This window comes from Prunus dulcis, chromosome 8, assembly GCF_902201215.1.
Source record: "Prunus dulcis chromosome 8, ALMONDv2, whole genome shotgun sequence".
Lineage (NCBI taxonomy): Eukaryota > Viridiplantae > Streptophyta > Magnoliopsida > Rosales > Rosaceae > Prunus > Prunus dulcis.
In genome coordinates, this window is record NC_047657.1 from 13,853,876 (window position 1) to 13,877,145 (window position 23,270).

The 23,270-nt window shown below is 34.5% G+C and overlaps 2 protein-coding genes, 1 long non-coding RNA gene and 1 pseudogene across 5 annotated transcripts; all 4 read right to left on the reverse strand.

The window, feature by feature from the left end:
- Positions 1-3,102: 3,102 nt before the first annotated feature.
- LOC117637087 (serine carboxypeptidase-like 2) lies at positions 3,103-6,948 on the reverse strand. Of its 3 annotated transcripts, XM_034371859.1 has the most exons (14): positions 6,647-6,946; positions 6,389-6,537; positions 5,822-5,898; positions 5,593-5,718; positions 5,316-5,418; positions 5,099-5,136; positions 4,876-4,977; positions 4,598-4,684; positions 4,342-4,500; positions 4,127-4,198; positions 3,899-4,029; positions 3,575-3,688; positions 3,420-3,474; positions 3,103-3,335 (listed from the first exon to the last, which is right to left on the reverse strand). In XM_034371859.1, exons 1-14 carry the CDS (start codon positions 6,766-6,768, stop codon positions 3,252-3,254), a joined length of 1,419 nt encoding a protein of 472 aa, XP_034227750.1. In that variant the 5' UTR covers positions 6,769-6,946; the 3' UTR covers positions 3,103-3,251. The 3 variants fall into 3 exon arrangements, with proteins under 3 accessions (XP_034227750.1, XP_034227752.1, XP_034227751.1); XM_034371861.1 differs by lacking the exon at positions 6,389-6,537 and having other exon boundaries at positions 6,647-6,948; XM_034371860.1 differs by lacking the exons at positions 6,389-6,537; positions 6,647-6,946 and adding an exon at positions 6,055-6,182.
- A 583-nt stretch (positions 6,949-7,531) lies between these two features.
- Positions 7,532-11,038, reverse strand: LOC117637085 (annotated as a pseudogene).
- Positions 11,039-12,282: 1,244 nt separating this feature from the next.
- On the reverse strand, positions 12,283-16,463 carry LOC117637084 (serine carboxypeptidase-like 13). The gene is given in 15 exon segments (XM_034371858.1): positions 12,283-12,504; positions 12,596-12,650; positions 12,790-12,903; positions 13,064-13,188; positions 13,277-13,348; positions 13,482-13,643; positions 13,741-13,827; positions 13,913-13,984; positions 13,986-14,015; positions 14,123-14,160; positions 14,380-14,482; positions 14,609-14,734; positions 14,858-14,934; positions 16,019-16,167; positions 16,278-16,463. Coding segments are annotated over 15 exon segments (1,443 nt in total). The 5' UTR covers positions 16,427-16,463; the 3' UTR covers positions 12,283-12,420.
- A 3,613-nt stretch (positions 16,464-20,076) lies between these two features.
- Positions 20,077-20,665, reverse strand: LOC117637091. Its single transcript, XR_004587146.1, has 3 exons — positions 20,596-20,665; positions 20,417-20,459; positions 20,077-20,324 (listed from the first exon to the last, which is right to left on the reverse strand). It is a non-coding gene; the product is annotated as an uncharacterized LOC117637091 (long non-coding RNA).
- Positions 20,666-23,270: the final 2,605 nt, after the last annotated feature.

Sequence of the window (23,270 nt, forward strand, 5' to 3'; positions counted from 1 at the left end):
AAAGAAAAAGAAAAAAAATTCTTTTATTTATATAATAAATTATGTAATTAAAATAAATGAGGTGGCAGATGACATAGGTTGCCATGTCATGTGCCACATGTGTTGATATCCAAAAATTGGTAAACAAGTTGGTGCCCGTAACGTTACTCATATACAAATACCTAGATACATATCTATGGAGAGGGGTGAGCCATTTCAAAGAATAAAAAAAAACAGTTGCCATTCCTTAATTTATTTATTTTTCCTTCTAAATTAATTGGGTTATCAACTTGTGTTGTGGGTTTCAAATCGGGGAGTGAAGAAGGCCATAGAAGCTCTAGTGAAGGAAATGAGTCTTCGTAGATTCGCAAAGTCGGTTTTAGAGTCAAACTGAGTTGAGCAGCTGTCTAAACTGATGGAAATTTTTGTGTAAAACATGGTCAAAGAACTATGATAGTAGAAGTAGAATTTACCATATTATCCTCATTTAATTAAGGGCAGTCAGGTATTAGCATGCCACACAATAAGTACAAAGTCTCTGTAATTTGACTCATAATCCATTTTGGTGTATATCATGAAATTTTTTGGCGATTTCAGTTTTGTAATTTTGTTTGGTTTGTAATCAAGTCCAGGATGAAATTCTGGCAGGGCAATAGGCAACTTCCACATTTGAGGGCATTTTCGTCGCTCCAAAACATTTGCAATCAACAGAAAACGTAACTATTTAGAGTTCTATACTTGATTGCTAACTAAACTTAATTATTGGACTAAATTCTCAAATCAAAGTGAAAAACGTGTTGAACCATAAGTGTTAATCTATATCAGCTGATGAAACATATACTGTAATCTTGTATATTGAATCAAGAGCAGAGAGAGAGAGAGAGAAGCTAGAGAGAACAATCTGATATATTTTCTTAATAGATTCGTAATTACATGAGAAAGTCTTCTATATAGCTACAGATAACAAACAAACTAACTACTACAGTAAGATTATGACAAGTGTCACAATCTAAAGGACTATACTCAAACAATAAGAACCAAAAATAAGTGATTTGACCTAAATTTATAAAGGTATGTATTGTCTGAGAGAGAATGAGAGTTAAAAATTTATACGACACCATGGTTTTGTAGAATATTATAGCACATCTAACAAGTTCTCGAATAATGCTACACTTATCACATTTTTAATGTATACTTTTATTTCTAAAATAACTATATAAACTATATAAATACATAAAAAAAAAAAATCATAGATATTTAGTTAATAAGTTTAGCTAGCCCACCCGTTGAAAAATTCATTGTGATTGCACAGAGGACTTAATGAGAACGATTTTATTGCTTTGCCAGAGAGACGTAAAGTGCTTGATCTCAGCTCAACCAGTATGACGTGGTTGACTTCAAAGAAAGAAATGCAAGCTAAGAAGATAATAAGGGAAAAGAAACATGGGATTGCAAGTTTCAAGATTCTATGAACCAAAGTTCCGTGGAAGCAAGAAAATCCGAGTTTTTTTAGGACCACAATTTATGTTTTTGTTGGCATCCGCATTGCTTGCAGCCACAATATTTTTGGATCCAACTAATGGTCAGCCACAATATTTTTGGATCCAACTAATGGTCAGCCACCCATTAGTCAAACTACTTAGTCTTCTCTGCTCCTCTCTTTGATTGTTGTTCAAAGGGTAAGGCTTCACAAAGGATCATCCAGATGGTGTATTTTTTTTTTTTGCATGTTTTTTGGTTTGTTTACTACATAACACATTAACAATGGATCATCCAGATGAATATATATATATTAACTACTGGTGTGTTTATAGCACACAGAGGAATTGACTCAAACAACATGAGGTCTGGTGTGTTCAGAAAATTTAGTCTCAGCTTTCGGTCAAGCAAATTGCAGTGCGGAATAATTTAGTAGTTCATGATTGGTCTTGGCTTCTTGGCTTTATAGTTGTATATACGTCAACTGGTTCTTTTTATCTGAGTATCTAAAGCGAACAAAAAAGGCACAAGTATGAGATAGTTGTAATCTGATTTTCTGACTATACTCAACTTAAACAGAAGAAAGATTAACGACTTGATGAAAAGATAAAAAGTAAGAACTAACTAAGCTGAGATAGATATCAACCCTGCAACCTGTCCGTCGAAGAACCATGGCTTCCGACAACTGTCAACGGTCAAGTTCAGAGATTTTATCCAAGCCATAGTAGCCACACATATGTCATGATCACCACTGTTAATAGACAAGCATTGTGTTAAGAAATGATAATTTGAGAATGAATAGATTGTGATGCACCGAGATTAGCACTTACATATATGGACCATGGGAATAGAATTCATGCTCGGGTAGGTTTATTCATTTATAATAAGAGTAATGCTACACTTACCACATTTTTATCCCATATTTCTATACCATATGATGTGGCATGTCCATATCATATGCCACAACAATTAAATGAATGAAGTCTATTTTAATAAAAGAGTATATTCATGTACAAGGAAACTAACTAGGAAAACAAAATCCTAATTACAACAAGATTGATACGAATTGATATTATACAAATAGACTTCTTAACACTCTCCCTCAAGTTGGAGAGTAGATATCAAGAACTCTCAACTTGTGAACAAAATTGTTAAATTCTTCTTTTCTCAATGCTTTGGTAAGAATATCGGCCAATGAGAGGACGAAATCACATGTCGTGTAGCAATCGAACCTTCCTGAATTTTATCTCACATAAAATGGCAATCCATTTCAACGTCTTGTTTCTCTATTGTTCTCTTTGATTTCAATTACTTTCTTAGACTTTAGGCTTATTACCCTGTTTCAGTACTGTTCACCTTGGTTTTAGTTTAAGGTCTTATATATTCTTATTCAAACCTTATTATAATTTCCAATGTGGAATTCTATATTGTCAACACTATAAAGACATAATAAAATAAGAAGGTAGGAATTCGCTACCTTTTGCTCAATCGTTGTTCAATCGTGGTTCTAATTGCTCACCTAAATGCAAAAACGAGTTTGTGGTGCCAAAAACTGGTTACTTGGTACTATTCGTGGCCAATCAAAACCTAATAACTTCGTCCCGTTTTCGAGTGGTTTTTATGCCATGTGAAGAACTCTCACCCTTGAGCTGAAGAAAAATAATGGCACACAAACAGAAACAGAGGAAAGGGTTTACCAAAGCAGCATCAATTAATGACCTTTGCTTTGGAAAAAGAATAACTCAGCATAACAACTTATTATCTATCAGTAGATTGGTAATTTGAATTACTGACTACAGAGGGTAGTATGCCAACCACCTACTAATCATAGCAAAACATTCTTCAGGTTTGTACTCTGGAGCTGTGTGACCCGCTCCCTGAAATATCAGAAAATTTAGTTAGCTTTTGCTCAAGAAAATTTTACTACGGAAAATATTTAAGTTCATTCTTAAGCTTCTTGCCTTTATAGTTGCATATGTCAACTGGTACTTTTTGTATGTGTACTGCACTCTGTATCTAAAGGCCAAAAAACAGAAGAAGAAAAGAAGGCATAACTATGAGATAATTGTAATCTGATTTTCTGACTAAACTCGAGGAAGACGAGATAGATACAAACCCTGCAACCTGTCCGTCGACGAACCAAGGCTTCCAACGACTGACAACAGTCAAGTTCAGAGATTCTATCCAACCCATAGTACCCACATATGGAACATTCATGTCATGATCACCACTGTTAATAGACAAGCTTTGTGTTCAGAAGAAATGGTAATGTGAGAATGAATAGATTGTGTGAGATTCTATTAACAGAGGGCTAAGCCTATGTTTGAATTCATGTACTTGACTTTTCCCTCCAATTAGAACTCCACATGGACTTGTGAAAAATAAAACAAAAGAAAATTGGAAAGAGTTATCAGCATGCATATTCTACAAAATATAATACCTGTAAACCAAAACTCTATAGCCTTGCTTTATGAGGTTCTCATGATAGCCAAGACTAGAGGAAACATCAGATATATAGAATTCTTGTAAGGTCTTATTGCATCTCTCCCATTCCTTAATGCTTCCCTGATCCTGAAAAAAAAAAAAAAAAAAAAAGATGAGCAAAATTAAAGTACTGTGATATGTCATGAAAACCTGAAGATATCTTTGGAAGGAACTAATTAATTGCCTCCTGAATATGAAGAGCTTCTTGGACAGTTTTGTCATTTGCCCAAATATAAGAGAGGAGATATGCGTAACTCTGCATTAACACAAGGCAGATATGTTGACTCAAAGTTAACATTTAGTACAACAAACACAAATGAGTAAGCTACAGCCTACAGATAAGTTACTGCTATACAGTATGCAATGTGTGTGTGTGCCTGCGTGTGCAGAGAGACTTACCCGACACCATGGCCTACGAAGTTGAGGAAAAGAAAGGAGGAGATTTACAGAGTCTTTATTAGTGCGATCATCTGCATACCCCTTTGACTGCGCTGGTTTTGGTGAATGGACAGTACATACAGGTTCCAATATTTGTACATCATTTACGTCTTCGATACACTGCCAATCAAAATATGAAGTCAGTATTTTGATAGTACATTACTTAATAGTGACAAGTAGTTGTAGAAACCAAAGAATTTGTTTACTTTCCACTCACCTCGTTGTAAAGTTCAAGATCATCCACACATAACGTGTTGTTTAGATCCACATTGATATAATCTCCCTTGCAGTTTATTTTCATTGACTTGCAAAATATACAAATCACAACCACATTTAAGAAAGACAATCTTTTAGCAAGAAATAAAGTGACTATGCAAGATCACATATAACTTGAGGTAAAGATTTAGTCAGAATAGTTCAGAATGATTTGAAGAGCCAGAATCTAATCTCAACATGAAACTGACAAGAAGCGACAAAATCAGTGTGTATTTTCACCTGGTATAGTTCCTCTGATATAAGTGCTTTCATGTAAGCAAATAGAACTCTAGAATTATCATCCTTCTCAGAATCTGTCACTGGATTGCCAAGCACATAACCCTGCAGCCAATATATATGGAACATTATTGTCTGCCTACTTTTAAGGTCCACACGCATATGATCTGCAATTAATTAACCAACAAAATAGAAACCATTCAAATTGTAATGGCAGAAAATGTACTTTGAGATTCATTGGTGGCGCATGTTCATCTTGATTACCTACATAAAAGTAAATAAGCAAAATAAAAAGAACCTCAAATCAATACCTCATGATCCACACAACTAAGAAACTAACTATTTGCATGTGAGGCTGAATTAAAGGTTGCACGATTGACACTTCTCAATTCCTGGTAGCTGAAGCTGAGAAAAGGCCAAATTTAAAAGGGTTACCAACTTACCATCTGATATTTCCTGAACGACCATAGGAACAATTATGCCTGAATAAGAATCTCCGGCAATATAAAGTGGATTATTGTAGAACTTGGGATGATCCATAAGCCACTGCACCACAACAGTGAAAACAAAGATGTAGCTAAACTAGACGCAGGAAAATAATGTTAATTTCCAACAGCCAATCATGTCAATTTTTGAAAAAAACCATTCTTAATCACTTGAAAGATGATCACATGAACTAGACCTTATGCCGAAACCTCATAGGCAAGTGCATCCTCTCACCTTTCTAAGAAATTCATATGTTTGTGCAGCTGATATTGTGTCATTGAGATTGGCATATCGTTCCCAATTTTTTGTATATGAGAATCCTGTGCCCACAGGTGCATCCAAAAATATTATGTTGGCAACCTGAAAGTTTTTTTTATCGTTCTTCTCAATATCATAAGAACCTCAATAACTTGAAGGTTTCCACTTAAACAAGTACACCTATAAGGCAGTTGAAGCCTCCCACCTTTGTCCATGAATATGGATTCAACTTTAGTTTTGGTTTGTTGCCGATGGAATGTGCAGAGTCAAAGGATAATGGACCTACAACAAAGTATGGATTAAATACTGAGGCTAATTTTACTAATTAAAAGTTGAACACAATATCTGTGCCAGATTACAACTAACGCGGATTAAAAACTATAGAATTATAAAAACAATAATATTAGTGAAATACACACAATATACTAAAAAACAAACCCTTCATCAATAAAATTTGGGTTGATTTTAAATTGGGATGTACTGCTTTTGATGGGGACCTTCCTCTGTTTTGAGGCTCTTGGGCCAGGCTAGTTGCTCTGTAGTTTCTGCTTTGAACCCAGATTACCCAAAAAAGAAGAAGGAAAAAAAAACAGAGCACACACTTTTTATCTTTCTTCACACTGCAAGTCTCATCAACTTGACACACCTTTAATTTCTTTTTATTTTTCATTTATATTGGGATTTTCTGGTGGTCTGTCACCAAAGTCATAAAAATTCAAAATAGAATAATATCCTCTGAAAGATGCAGAGAGTGGAAAATATAATTAGGTACCTAAATTTTCATATACAAGGCCAGAGAAGGCAGAACAACCAGGACCTCCAGTGAGCCAAAGCACAAGAGGATCATACTCTGGACTCCCTTCAGACTCAAAGAAGTAATAGAACAGCTGTACATCATCCATGCTGCCCACTCCCACGTACCTTTATATAATTAAACCATTTAAAATATATAATTCATGGTCATCTTTTGTATTAATGTAAAGTACTTAACAGAGTAGAAAACAATTGTTATAAGAACAAAAATACTAACCCAGTTTCAAGTTTAAAGGGGAGGTCACCGCGAAAGCCGGGAAGGGTTTTGATGATATTGGATGATGATGATGCAACATTAATGTTCAAAAGGGTCACCAGAAGAAGTGCTTGTGGCAACATGGTGGTGATGATGTACTTGCTGCTACGCTTATCTCATGACATACGTATATGTGGAGGATGGCTCCTGTGAAGTTATGGAACGTGCTATAATATAATGAATTTTGTTTTTTTCTTGAGCTATGAAGTGATTGGATAGTCTGAACAGTAGGTGAATCCTCGTGATCATCAGCCAAAAAAATTTGAATATATTTTGATATTTTGGGAATTGTATTTTTCTTCCGGCTTCTGTCCCTTTCAAATTCTTCAACTTGTGTATGTAAGATTTGTTTAAAATGAGAGACAAAGAAAGTGTGATTTTCAACTTGTGTCTTTAAGTTAAAATATGGACTGATAATTGACGCACCTGGGTTCTTAGATATTCTAAATTTCAACAGGAAAAAAAACACACAGAAGAAGAAGAAGTGATTTTGGTTCAGCAGAGGACTTAATCAGAACGAGGTATGGTGCTTGCTCTCTGTTCAACATTCCGTGGAGGCAGAAAATCCAAGTTTTTGTCAGACCACAACTTTTGTTTTTTTGTTTTTGTTTTTGTTTTTTTGTTTTTTTGTTTTTTGTTGTTGTGGCATCCGCATTGCTTGCATGTCACAAAATTGAACTACTTGTCAGCCACAATATTTTTGGATCCAAGTCCAACTAATGGTCAGACACCCATTAGTCAACCTACTTCCTCTTCTCTGCTCCTCTCTTTGATTCATGCTCAAAGACTTCACAAAGGATTATCCAGATGAAGATTTTTTGCATGATTTTTGGTTTGTTTACTACATAACACATTAACAATGAATATATATTAAATAATGGTGTGTTTATAGTACATAAAACTGATATTTGATTTATGATTTCATGTCATTCTTTGAATAATGGTGTGAACCAATTGACTTATTAATTTTGACTACAGAGGGTAGTATGCGAACCAACGACTAATCATAGCATGACATTCTTCAGGTTTGTACTCAGGAGCTGTGTGACCCGCTCCCTGAAAAATCAAAAAATTTAGTCAGCTTTTGCTGAAGCAAATTTTAGTATGGAAAATATTTAAGTTCATTCTTAAGCTTCTTGCCTTTATAGTTGCATATGTCAACTGGTACTTTTTGTATGTGTACTGCACTCTGTATCTAAAGGCCAAAAAACAGAAGAAGAAAAGAAGGCATAACTATGAGATAATTGTAATCTGATTTTCTGACTACTCAACACAAAGTAAGAAAGAAGATGAGATAGATACAAACCCTGCAACCTGTCCATCGACAAACCAAGGCTTCCAAGGACTGTCAACAGTCAAGTTCAGAGATTCTATCCAAGCCATAGTAGCCACATATGGAATATCCATGTCATGATCACCACTGTGAATATACAAGCTTTGTGTTCAGAAGAAATGGTAATGTGAGAATGAATAGATTGTGTGAGATTCTATTAACAGAAAGCTAAGCCTATGTTTGAATTCATGTACTTGAATTTATTAGAACTCCAAATGGACTTTCTGCTTTGACTAAAACAAAAGAAAATTGGAAAGAGTTATCAGCATGCATATTCTACAAAATATAATACCTGTAAACCAAAACTCTATAGCCTTGTTTTATGAGGTTCTCATGATAGACAAGACTAGAGGAAACATCAGATATATATAATTCTTGTAAGGTCTTATTGCATCTCTCCCATTCCCTAATGCTTCCCTGATTGTCATTTAAGATCAGCAAAATTAAAGTACTGTGATATATCATGAAAACCGGAAGAATATATTTAGAATGAACTAATTAATTACCTCCTGAATATGAAGAGCATCTTGGACAGTTTTGTCATTTTCCCAAATGGAAGAGTAGAGATAATTGTAACTCTGCATTAAAACAAGGAAGATAAGCTGACTCAAGTTTACATTTAGTATAACAAACAAAAATGAGTAAGCCACAACCTACAGATAAGTGACTCTAGTGTGCATTGTGTATGTGTGCAAGTGCGCATGCAGCAGAGAGACTTACCCGACACCATGGCCTACGAAGTTGAAGAAAAGAAAGGAGGAGATTTACAGAGTCCTTATTGCTGAAATAGTTTCCGTTCCACTTTGATCGTGCTGATTTTGGCGACTCTATTGTAGTACATGAAGGTTCCAATATATGTGCACTGTGTATGCCTTCGACACACTGCCAATCCAATTGTGAAGTCAGTATTTTTATCCTACATTACTTAAAAGTGACAAGTAGTTGCAGAAACCAAAGATTTTGTTTTATTTCCACTCACCTCGTTGTAAAGTTCAAGATCCTCCACACATAACGTGTTGTTTAGATCCACATTGATATACTCTCCCTTGCAGTTTTTTTTCATTGACTTGTAAAATATAAAAATCACAACCAGATTTAAGAAAGAGAGTCTTTTAGCAAGAAATGAAGTGAGTATGCAAGAGCACTGGGTACATAAAAAAAAACCAGTGCGTATTTCACCTGGTATAGTTCATCTGATATAAGTGCTTTTAGGTAAGCAAATAACACTTTGTAATTATAATCTTTTTTTTTTATCTGTCACTGGATTGCCGAGCACATATCCCTGCAGCCAATATACTTTTAACTTTTAAGGCCTACATTCATATGATGAGGAATTTATGAACTACAACACAATAGAAATCATTCAAATTATAATGGCAGAAAATGTACTTTGAGATTCATTGGTGGCACATGTTCATCTTGATTACCTACACAAATATAAAAATAAATTAAAATCAATACCTCATGAAACTGTTTTTGCCTTATTTGTCCATCTGATATATATTGAGCATGAAGAGGTGATGAATGAAATGTTCAATATTATTTTCATGTGAGACTGAATCAAAGGTTTCAGGATTTGACACTTTTCTCAATTCTTGGTAGCTGAAACTGACAAAAGGTAAAACTTAAGAGGGTTACCAACTTACCATCCGATATTTCCTGAAAAACCATCGGAACAATTATGCCTGAATAAGAATCTCCAGTAATATAAAGTGGATTATTGTAGAACTTGGGATGATCCATAAGCCACTGCACCCACAATAGTGAAAACAAAGATGTAGCTAAACTAGATGCAATAACATAATGTTCATTTCCAACAACCAATCATGTCAATTTTGATTAAAAAAAGCCATTCTTAATCACTTGAAAGATGATCACATGAACTAGACCTTATGCAGAAACCTCTTAGGCAAGCGCATCATCTCACCTTTCTAAGAAATTCATATGTTTGTGCAGCTGACAATGTGTCATTGAGATTGCTATATCCTTCCCAATTTTTTGCATAGGAGAACCCTGTGCCCACTGGTGCGTCTAAAAATATTATGTTGGCAACCTGAAAGTTTGGGATATTGTTCTTCTCAATGTCATACGAACCTGAATAGTTTCTAAAGATCACATACAAAGACACAAACACGAAAACCTACCTTTGTCCATGAATATGGATTCAATTTTAATTTTGGTTTGTTGCCAATGGAATGTGCATAGTCAAAGGATAGTGGACCTACAACAAAGTATGTGTTAAATAGTTGGAACTTTAATTTGCAGAGTTACAATTATATTCTGTGTCTTAGTGAAAAATACACAGAATATACTTAGAAAGCTAACACTAATCAACTTTGTATGGCTTTTGATGCGTTTTGAGGCTCTTGGGTTCGGTTAGTTGCTCAGTAGGTTTACTTATGTGCTTTGGCGCCCTGCCTAACCCAATAAAGAACAAAAAAAAAACAGAGAAAACAGAGCCTTCCCTTTCTTTTAAAAAGATTTTCTGATTATAAAATTTCATAAAATTTCAAAATATAATAATATCATCTGAAAAATGCAGAGTCTGAAAAATATAACAAGGTACGTACCTAAATTTTCATATACAAGGCCAGAGAAGGCAGAACAACCAGGACCTCCATTGAGCCAAAGCACGAGAGGATCATACTCTGGACTCCCTTCAGACTCAAAGAAGTAATAAAACAGCTGCACATCATCCATGCTGCCCACTCCCACGTACCTTCATATAATTAAACCCATAAATTATATAATTCATTGCCATCTTTTGTATTAATGCAAAGTAATTAACAGAGTAGAAAAAAAAATAGTTATAAGAACAAAGATACCAACCCAGTTTCAAGCTTGAAGGGGAGGTCACCGCGAAAGCCGGGTAGGGTTTTGATGATATTGGACGTTGATGCAACATTAATGTTCAGAAGGGTCACCAGAAGAAGTGCTTGTGGCAACATGGTGATGATGATAGACTTGCTGCTAGGCATATTTCATCACATATATAGAGAGGAAGGCTTTATGGCTCTACTGTGAATTTAGGAAGCGTGCTATAATTGAATATGTCTTTTTTGACATATCAATTTCTTATTCTTTTCTTTAATTAAAAAAACCTAACCCTACTGGATTAGAGATTCTTCTCAGATTTCACGTTGTCTGTCTACCTCCCCCAATTCGATCTCTCCCTACTTCCTCTCCTCCCCATCGCCTCTTCACCGCCGCAAGACTCCCTCCTCCTTGGCTTTTTGGTCAGTACACATGTAATAACAACTGCAAATCCGCTTGATCAGGACCCATATCATGATCAACATCATCGCGGTATAATGGTCCTTCTATGAGAGGTTATGGAGGTAGTCGGAGCTGGTGATGCAAGGAGCAGTGTTATGACCCCTCAACTACCATTGATCATAGACTGTAGACATCATCTCAAAGGTGGACTAACCAAAAATTAAAGGTGGAGGGAGTGGAGCGGTGGCGGATCGACGGCAGAGGAAGAGGAAGAGAGGGAATTTGGGGAGGCCAACAGGTAACGTGAAAACTGAAAAGTATCCAGGGTTAAGTTTTTAAATTTTTTTAATTAATGAAAATTATAAGAAACTCATATCTTTAAAAAAATATATATAATTTTAATGAATTGGATGTCCACCTCAACTGCCACGTGAGATGGTATTAAAAATGTGGTATAATTATATGGTAAGCATAGCATTACTTTTTTTTATTTGTTTAGCCTAGTAATAATATGAATATGTTTTCCTATCATAAATAAAATAAAATAAAATTGAATATATTTTATATTTTGGGAATTGTATTTTTCTTCTGGCTTTTGAAGGAGATTGATTGTTACGGCGGGAAGTGATCACAAGCTAAGAGATCGGTGCATGTGAAAACAAGTGGGCGTGTTGATCAATTGTTTGGAGAAATTCTTCCTGTGGATAAGGTGGGACCCCAATACAATTTTTTAGTTTAGTTGTGGGATGGGCGGGAGAAAGACTTGCAATTTCCGGTATAATGCTGTACTATGTGGAAGTGTTATCACGCCAACCGTAGCGTTATTAACAGGAATAACAAGTTTTCTGCCTTTTAGTGATAAGCGGAAATTGAGCCATTTTTTGGATCCAACTAATGGTCAGCCACCAATTAGTCAACTTAGTCTTCTCTGCAACTCTCTCTGATTGTTGTTCAAAGGGTATAAGATTCACAAAGGATCATCATCCAGATGATGATTTTTGCATGGTTTTTGGTTTATTTACTACCCAACACTGTAACACATTAACAATGAATTGACTCAAACTGATATTTGATTCATGATTTCATGTCAGTCTTGGAAGAATTGACTCAAACAGACACAGACGAAAGGGTAGTATGCGAACCAATTGACTTATTAATTTTGGGATAACAGCAATAGAAATTCTGACTACAGAGGGTAGTATGCGAACCACCGACTAATCATAGCATGGCATTCTTCAGGCTTGTACTCTGGAGCTGTGTGGCCTGCTCCCTGAAAAATCAGAAAATTTAGTCTTGACTTTTGCTCAAGCAAATTGCAGTGTTGGAATAATTCAAGTTCATGATGGGTCTTGGCTTCTTGCCTTTATAGTTGTATATGTCAACCGGTACTTTTTATCTGAGTACTGCACTCTGTATCTAAAGGGCAAAAAAAGAAGGCGGCATAACTATGCGAGTTGTAATCTGATTTTGAGACTAAAATCAACTTAAACAGAAGAGAGATTAAGGACATGGAAAAAAATAAAAAAGTGAGAAAAAAGCTGAGATAGATATCAACCCTGCAACCTGTCCGTCGACGAACCATGGCTTCCAACGACTGTCAACAGTCAAGTTCAGAGATTCTATCCAAGCCATAGTAGCCACATATGGAATTACCATGTCATGATCACCGCTGTTAATCGACAAGCGTTGTGTTCAGAAGAAATGATAATTTGAGAATAATTAGATTGTGATGCAGCAAGATTAGCACTTACATACATAGGTTCAATCATTTATAATAAATAGGTGTCTTTATCCAAAGAAAACTGGAGAGAATTATAGACAAATAGTACCTGTAAATCAGAACTCTATAGCCTTGTTTTATGAGATTCTCATGATAGACAAGACTGGAGGAAACATCAGATATATATGAATCTTGTAAGGTCTGATTGCATCTCAACCATTCCTTAATGCTTCCCTGATTTTCATTTAAGACAGCAAAATTAAATTACTGTGATATGTCATGAAAACTTGAAGAATATATTTGGAAGGAACTCATTAATTACCTCCTGAATATGAAGAGCATCTTGGACAGTTTTGTCATTTGCCCAAATATAAGAGAAGAGATAATTGTAACTCTGCATTAAAATAAGGCAGATATATGTTGACTCAAAGTTTACATTTAGTACAACAAACACTAATGAGTAACCCACAACCTACAGATAAGTTACTGCTATGTCCTATGCATTGTGCGTGTGCAGAGAGACTTACCCGACACCATGGCCTAGTAAGTTCAGGAAAGGAAAGGAGGAGATTTACGGAGTCTTTATCGCTAAAATAGTTTACATTCCACTTTGACCCTGCTGATTTTGGCAATGCTACTAAAGTACATGAAGGTTCCAATATCTGTCCACTCTGTATGTCTTCGATACACTGCCGATCCAATTGTGAAGTCAGTATTTTTATCCTACATTACTTAAAAGTGACAAGTAGATGCAGAAACAAAAGATTCTGCTTTATTTTCACTCACCTCGTTGTAAAGTTCAAGATCCTCCACACATAACGTGTTGTTTAGATCCACATTGATATACTCTCCCTTGCAGTTTTTTTTCATTGACTTGCAAAATATAAAAATCACAACCAGATTTAAGAAAGACAGTCTTTTAGCAAGAAATGAAGTGAGTATGCAAGTGCGTAGTCACCTGGTATAGTTCATCTGATATAAGTGCTTTTAGGTAAGCAAATAACACTTTGTAATTATAATCTTTTTTTTTTATCTGTCACTGGATTGCCGAGCACATATCCCTGCAGCCAATATACTTTTAACTTTTAAGGCCTACATTCATATGATGAGGAATTTATGAACTACAACACAATAGAAATCATTCAAATTATAATGGCAGAAAATGTACTTTGAGATTCATTGGTGGCACATGTTCATCTTGATTACCTACACAAATATAAAAATAAATTAAAATCAATACCTCATGAAACTGTTTTTGCCTTATTTGTCCATCTGATATATATTGAGCATGAAGAGGTGATGAATGAAATGTTCAATATTATTTTCATGTGAGACTGAATCAAAGGTTTCAGGATTTGACACTTTTCTCAATTCTTGGTAGCTGAAACTGACAAAAGGTAAAACTTAAGAGGGTTACCAACTTACCATCCGATATTTCCTGAACGACCATCGGAACAATTATGCCTGAATAAGAATCTCCAGTGATATAAAGTGGATTATTGTAGAACTTGGGATGATCCATAAGCCACTGCACCCACAACAGTGAAAACAACAACATAACTAGCTAGATATGGAAGAAAAGTGTTTTATATTCAACAAGCCAATCATGTCGATTTTCGAAGGAATTCTTAATCACTAGAATTAAACCTCTCACCTTTCTAAGAAATTCATATGTCTGTGCAGCTGACAAGGTGTCATTGAGATTGCTATATCCTTCCCAATTTTTTGCATATGAGAATCCTGTGCCTACCGGTGCGTCTAAAAATATTATGTTGGCAACCTGAAAGTTTAGGACATTATGTTGGCAACCTGAAAGTTTAGGACATTGTTCTTCTCAATGTTATAAGAACCTGAATAGTTGCTAAGGATCACATAGTACAAAGACAAAAACACAAACACCTACCTTTGTCCATGAATATGGATTCAATTTTAATTTTGGTTTGTTGCCAATGGAATGTGCATAGTCAAAGGATAGTGGACCTACAACAAAGTACGAATTAAATAGTCCTAGTTATTAAACTACAAAATGGGAAAAGTACAACTTAAAAGTTCGATCACTATATAATATTAGTTCATCTTCAACCTTTACTATTATTTTTTGAGCATGATAAATCAAGTTGGTTTATATATTTAATTATTTTTCAGTTGTTGATAAATAATAAATATAAGAACATGTACCATGTCCAGTGAATAACATGAAAGCCTAAAATATTGTAGTAAAAAATTATAAATAAATTACTAGAATGTGTTTTATTTTCTTTCATTAATTACTCTAGATTTTCTAAGTCAAGGAATTTGTTAGCTCGCAATATTAGTGGAGACATACCTAATTTTCTTAATTTTGATATTAGACCGCTCCGTTATTGTAATGGCCATTTTGTGGCTAGTTTGTATTGACCCTTTGTGGCTAGTGGCTTTTTTGGCTGAATTATGAATGCAATTATAGAATTTCTCAACCAAAAAAAAAAAACCCACTATGCATTGCATTTACTTCTAATTTTATGTGGCAAAATAATAGATGAATGACTAAATAAACTTATTCTAAAGTTTCATTAAAAATTTCCATGTACTTATCACAACTTCCGTGGTTTTTATCCTATTTTTATCGATATCAATATTTTCCTGATATTTCCATGTTTTTGAACCAGCAATATTTCCGAAACCCCAGATATCTAAGACCCTGATCAAAATTAACCCCAGTAAAAAAATACACAGAATATACTTAGAAAACCTAAACACTCATCAACTTTTTGCTTGCTTATAACTTGGGGTGTACGGCTTTTGATGGGTCCTCTCCCCTGTTTTTTGAGGCTCTTGGGCTGGGTTAGTTGCTCTGTAGGTTTACTTGTGTGCCTTGGCGCCCAGACTAACCGAAAAAAAAGAACAAAAAACAGAGAAAACAGAGCACACCTATATATATATATATATATATATATATATATATATATTTTTTTTTTTGTGTTGAAGGTCTTCCCTATCTTTTAAAAGATTTTCTGATGGTCTGATACCAATGTCATAAAATTTTAAAATAGAATAATATCATCTGAAAAATATAATAAGGTACCTAAATTTTCATATAGAAGGCCAGAGAAGGCAGAGCAACCTGGACCTCCAGTGAGCCAAAGCACAAGAGGATCATACTCTGGACTCCCTTCAGACTCAAAGAAGTAATAAAACAGCTGCACATCATCCATGCTGCCCACTCCCACGTACCTTCATATAATTAAACCCATAAATTATATAATTCATTGCCATCTTTTGTATTAATGCAAAGTAATTAACAGAGTAGAAAAAAAAATAGTTATAAGAACAAAGATACCAACCCAGTTTCAAGCTTGAAGGGGAGGTCACCGCGAAAGCCGGGTAGGGTTTTGACAATATTGGACGTTGATGCAACGTTAATGTTCAAAAGGGTCACCAGAAGAAGTGCTTGTGGCAACATGGTGATGATGATATACTTGCTGCTAGGCATATTTCATCACATATATATAGAGGAATGCTTTACGGCTCTACTGTGAATTTAGGAAGCGTGCTCTAATTTAAGGAATTTGTCTTTTTTCTTCAGCCATGACGTGACTGGATAGTCTGAACATTAGGTGACACCTCTTGATCATCAGCAAGCAAGGAGACCTTCTTCATTCAATTATCCATTTTGTGTTTGTTTAGCCTAGTAATAATAGCTTTCGTGTCATAAAATAAATTTGAAAAATGTTTTTATATTTTGGGAATTGTATTTTTCATCTGGATTTTGTCCCATTCAAATTCTTCAACTAGTGTATGTAAGATTTCTGTAAAAAGAAATACAAATAAAGTCAGACCAGTATGGGAGTTAAAATATTAGAAAATTTGGTATAAGTTCAATTCTGATAAGAGAGATTTTAAGTGGAATTCACGCAAAAGTTGTTGATATAAGTCCTTTGACTTTTGCGCCACATAAGATTACATGCCTTTTTTATTTATTTATTGATGTTTATTCTATTTATTTTTTAATTATTTTGTTGTTCCAATTATACCCTTATGAATTATGGATTTGTAAAAACCGGTAAGTTATTGATTGAGTGCTGTTATTTTTACTCCCTTGTCCTATTTTCTCACCCACCTTATCTTCAAAATTTTAAAGACAATTTATCCATTTATAAAATGACTTCTAAGGACTTAAGAAAAAAAACTCAACTAACATATCCCATCTATTCTAGGGTTTGGTAAAAAGAAGAAGAAAAAGTTAAAGAAGAAAGCGTACATTTTTCCCCTCTGCAAAACCGGCCAACAAAATTTTTTCAAGTTTCAATAATTAATAATAAAAAAATAAAATAGAACCAAACAAATTAAGAAAGTCTCATCTTCTCTCTCTTCACTTTATCCGTCTAAACAACTCAGGTCTCATAGGAAACCTTTTTCTTTTCTTCTTTTTTTTTTTTTTTTAATCATTATCAAAGCTGCACAGTGATATCCAACTTGCACCGATTAATTTGGTAGTGAGTTTTGTTGGTCGCAATCTCTAGATCTATAGTGCCTCTCAATTCTCTGATAAATTTTCTGGTCTTTTTCGGCAAGGGTTGGGGTCTCTATGAAGGTTGAAGACAGAAATTTTGGAGAGGCAAAAACAAAGCAATGAAATAGAGGGATAAAAAGTTCTCAATCTGCATGCATGTCAAATATGCTATTCCACCAAAGAATTGTGATGATGTGGAAAGAGAAAGTGAAAAGAGTTCGTGTTGGTTTTGATCAGAGTTGGTCCTAATTTTTTCTGAGTCGTAGGAGATGGGTGTTGTTCATGGTGGTTTTCTCGGTTAAAAAAGAGAGAGAGCTGGCGTAGCCAGGCTGCATTCTGTGTATTCAGAAAACACTGAAATAGGGCAGGGTATTTTAGGAATAATGGTGGGTGAAAAAATAAGATTGTATTTTTTAAAATTTATGTTGTGGGTGAAAAGATAAAATGGGTGAGAAAATAGGACAGGTAGGTGAAAATAGCAGTACTTTATTAACTCTTAGAAAATTTATTATCATATTTAATTTCAATTTAATTACAAATCTATTTATTAAATTTTGAAATTTTGAAATATTTATCAAACGGACCTTAATATTACTACATTTTTATTTACTCTTTATTTATTTATAAACAAGTCTTCTTATATCTAAACTGGTGTAGGCAATGAGGTTGGGCATGAACCACCAATGAATATCAAAGTAAGATTCAATCTGATTTTAAACTTGAGATACTTCTTTTTCATTTTATTTTTTTGGGATAAAAAATTGGTATTATTTGCTTGAACCCACATTACAAGGCCACAACTTTACAACCTAAAAGTAATTTTATAGAGAAGCACATGGGAGATATTTCTTCCCAGAAGTAATTTTGGCCGGTCCAGAATCACTCTCAAACAAACTCAAATTACCTCTTGTCCAAGTAATTAAATCCATAAGTTACCTCTAGTCTAGGTAATTAAACCCAAAAGCTAACTCTTGTGCACATATTTATACCCATAAATTGCCTCTAGTCTAGGTAATTGAACTCATATAATGCCTTTAGTATGGATCTTTAAACTCATAATTAAAGTAAAAAGTACATATCTAAAATGTTACAGAAATAGAAGAAAGAAACTCACACATCCACAATAGGTATACTCGCACTTGAATATATTGAGATAAAACTCCATAAAAATTGCTTTGAAAAACCGAAGAAAAAAACTATTACCTAGCTAGTAGGCAAGTATATATATAGAAAACTCCATAAAACAATTGCTTAAAAAAACACAAGAAAAAAACTATTACCTATAAGGCAGGTACATGGAATGTTTTTTCATATAATTCCATTTTTGATAGTGGGAACTACTTACTTGATGAGAGTGGACTACAATTGAAAAGGGAGATCATCTAGACTGCATTCATTACATCTTTATGAAAATGAAAGTGGCCCTTAAATTATTGACTGATAATTGAAGCACTTGGGTTCTCAGAGATTCTGCACAACCTGGAAAAAAAGAAAAAACAGAAGAAGTTGTGATTTTGGTTGTGCACACTGGCAGAACCACTGCAAAGGCTGCAGTGGGCTGTAGCCCAGGAAAATTTTTAGGAAAAAAAAAAAATTAAACTTATATATTTGTCTTGTTTTAAATACATTCAAGTATGTATTACCTATCAGAGTTTTAAAAGGTCCAATTTTTTATGAATTTAGTTGCATGACAACAATAAAAATAAACATTAAGACCTATCAGAATTTATTGTTGTATATTTTTATTTTGATAATATTTGGTTTCCGGTTGCATTTAATATGTATTTGTTTTATATTAAAGTTAATTGGAAATTGCAAGGGGTTTGTAACTCAAATAGTTAAGACCATTTACCATTGTCCTAGGTTCGATTCTCCCCTTCCCCAATATCAATTGTATCAAGAGAAAAAAAAATATTGGGAATTAGTCAATAAAGCAATGAACTAGCTTGGTTTATATGATTTAATGTATACTTTTATTTCTAAAATAACTATATAAACTATAAATACATAAAATAAAAACATTTGATCATAGATGTTTAGCTAATGACTTTAGCTAGCCCACCCGTTGAAAAATTCATGGTGATTGTGCAGAGGACTTAATCAGAACGATTTTATTGCTTTGCTAGAGAGACGTATGGTGCTTGATCTCAGCTCAACCAATATGACGTGGTTGATTTCGAAGACAGAAAATGCAGGTTAAGAAGATAATAAAGGAAAAGAAACAGGAGTTCCAAGTTTCAAGATTCTATAAACCAACATTCCGTGGAAGCAGAAACTCCGAGTTTTTTTTAGGACCACAATTTATTTTTCTGGTGGCATCCGCATTGCTTGCATGTCACGAAATTGAACTACTGGCCGTGGCAGCCACAATATTTTTGGATCCAACTACTGGTCAGCCACCCATTGGTCAACCTACTTAGTCTTCCCTGCTCCTCTCTTTGATTGTTGTTCAAAGGGTAAGGCTTCACAAAGGATCATCCAGATGGTGTGTTTTTTTTTTTTTGCATGGTTTTTGGTTTGTTTACTACATAACACATTAACAAGGGATCATCCAGATGATATATATATTAACTACTGGTGTGTTTATAGTAGACAGAGGAATTGACTCAAACAATATGAGGTCTGTGTGTTTATAGCTATCTCATAAATAAAACTGATATTTGATTTATGATTTTATGACAATCTTTGAAGAATTGACTCAAACAGACACAGGCTTTACGAATCCAACATCAACTATTATGAACTTTTGCTGTGAACCAGTTAACTTATTAAGTTTGGGATACAGAAATTCTGACTACAGCGGTTAGTATGCGAACCACCGACTAATCATAGCATGACATTTTTCAGGTTTGTACTGTGGAGCTGTGTGACCCGCTCCCTGAAAATTCAGAAAATTTAGTCTCAGCTTTTGGTCAAGCAAATTGCAGTGTGGAATAATTTAATAGCTCAAGATGGGTCTTGGCTTCTTACCTTTATAGTTGTATATGTCAACTGGTTCTTTTTATCTTAGTATCTAAAGCAAAATAAAGAGGCACAACTATGAGATAGTTGTAATCTGATTTTCTGACTTAACTCAACTTAAACAGAAGAAAGATTAAGGACATGATGAAAATATAAAAAGTAAGAAAGAAGCTGAGATAGATATCAACCCTGCAACCTGTCCGTCGACGGTCGTCAGAGATTTTATCCAAGCCATAGTAGCCACACATATGTCATGATCACCACTGTTAATTAATAGACAAGCATTGTGTTAAGAAATGATAATTTGAGAATGAATAGATTGTGATGCACCGAGATTAGCACTTACATATATGGACCATGGGAATAGAATTCATGCTCGGGTAGGTTTATTCATTTATAATAAGAGTAATGCTACACTTACCATATTTTTATCCCATATTTCTATACCACATGATGTGGCATGTCCATATCATATGCCACAACAATTAAATGAATGAAGTCTATTTTAATAAATAAAATGGGTCCTTTGGAAAAAAAAAAAAAACTAGTATTTTACATGATCTAGTATGTACACATCTGCCACATCATGTGGTATAAAATTATGGTATAATAAATAGTGTCTTAATGATCTATAATTATTACAAATCTTTTCATATTTTGGGATTATCTTGATTCATGATAAAATTATGAATAATGTTACATTTACTACATTTTTATCCCACATTTCTATACCACATGATGTGGCATGTCCATATCATATGCCACATCAATTAAATCAATGAAGTGTATTTTAATAAAGAAAGTTTATTTACAGTTTTTTTGGTAAGTGTTAACAAATCATTAAAAAAAAAAGAGAATGTTAAATAATTTTAATTGTGGCTATCCACCTCATCTGCCACATAAGATGGTATAAGAATGTGGTATAAGAAATAGAAGGATTTGGTTCAATGTAAGTGATATCTTCCTTATATCTATAAATAGTTTGAGAACGCTTAAAAGAGATGATGGGAAACTTCAATCTGAGCATGACTCAAAAGAAATCACTCCAAAATTTTTTTTATATATAAAAATTAAAAAGCCTCAATGGACTATCCAACAGAAAAAAGCAAGGAGAGAGAAGGGGAGAAGGGCAATGAACACTTCTTCCTCCTCTCCCTTTATGGAGTTTTTCTTGGAACTCATAGAAGGAGAGAGCGATTAGACTTCTCAAGCGTAAAAGGTACACCCTGCTTACCACATAATCAAATGTAAGCGCACCCTATATTGATTATTATTATTTGATTGACTTGTAAATGTATCGACTAGACTTAATGTGTGATTCATGTGAGCATTGAAGTCGTGGCTTCTCTCTCTCTCTCTCTCTCTCTCTCTCTCTCTCTCTCTCTCTCTCTCTCTCTCTCTCTCTCTCTTTGTGTCAACGTTTTCCCTTGTCATTTCTAATCAAACTCCACATTGTATGAATGGGGGATTAATGGGTCCTCCATATACATATATGTCAACACATTTGGCTAAGAATTCAAAATGTCAACTTCACAAGAAGTTAAAACATACAAACAAAGACAAGCTTGTGATTGGTTGTTAGAGAGATATCATATTTGTTTTGTAGTCCAAATTCTGGCAGGCAACCTTTCTCATTGATTAGGAAGAAGTGGGTGCCGTGCAGGTTTGATGTATGTTAATTTGATATTATACCATAATGATCTTTTCATTGATAGGTACAACTACTTTATACAAGAGTATATTCAGGTACAAGGAAACTAATTCCGTAATATAGGAAACTGACTAGGAAAACAAAATCCTAATTACAATAGGATTGATACGAATTAATATTATACAAATAGACTTTTTAACTCTCCCTCACGTTGGAGAGTAGATATCAAGAACTCTCAACTTACGACCAACATTGTTAAATTCTTCTTTTCCAATGCTTTGGTAAGAACATCGGCCAACTGAGAGGACGAACTCACATGCCATGTAGCAATCAAACCTTCCTGAATTTTATCTCGAATAAAATGGCAATCCATTTCAATGTCTTATTCTCTCAGATTGGTGATGATGCTTGCTTATCGGAGAAGACCAATTGTTGATTTCTGGATCAAGTGTGTTCACAATCTAGGAGAAGACCATGTTGTTACAACGCAGCCATGCTGAGTGCTCATCGGGCTTGGATTCCGATGATGACACTTTGACAGTTTCATCAACAAAACTCAATTTATTCTTAGCATTCCAAGAAACTGACATGAATCTATGCCATGTCGCATAGTTATCTCTAGGGCTTCGGCACAATTACCAAACCCGGAGGATCCGAATTACTAAGGCAATAAGGGCTTGAAGGTTCCAACGAATACGTCGAAGGAATCACCCATAGTGTCCGGTGGTGAAGGGTCTGCACCAAGAGCATGTAGAATGTGGCAAAAAAGGTTTTTAGAGCTAGTGTTTAATTGCCCTGCTCTAATACCATGTGAATTTGATATTATATACCAGAATGATCTTTTCATTGATAGGTACAAATTTTTCATTTCATGTACAAGAAAACTAATCCTGTAATATAGGAAACCAACTAAGAAAGCAAAATCTTAATTACAACAGGATTGATACTAATTGATATTATACAAATAGACTTCTTAAATTCAAAATGTCAAGTTCATAAGAAGTTAAAACATACAAACAAAGACAAGCTTGTGATTGGTTGTTAGAGATATCATATGAATTTGTTCGGTCGTCCATATTCTGGCAGGCAGCCTTTCTCATTGACTAGGAAGATGTGGGTGCCGTGCAGGTTTGATGCGCACATGATTGAAACTGATTACTCCTCGGACGTGTCTAACAAAGAGCCGTTTCATGTCCCATCTCAACCACTCAT

What these genes read in the sequence shown, in the direction of transcription:
- LOC117637087 (XM_034371859.1), bottom strand. Translation starts at nt 6,768, where the DNA reads ATGTTGCCACAAGCACTTCTTCTGGTGACCCTTTTGAACATTAATGTT. An exon ending in CCTTGTATATGAAAATTTAG is followed by an intron (nt 5,899 to 6,388) that starts GTACCTAATTAT and finishes ACTTTGTTGTAG; the next exon opens with GTCCATTATCCTTTGACTCT. An exon ending in TTCGTAGGCCATGGTGTCGG is followed by an intron (nt 4,199 to 4,341) that starts GTAAGTCTCTCT and finishes GTGTTAATGCAG; the next exon opens with AGTTACGCATATCTCCTCTC.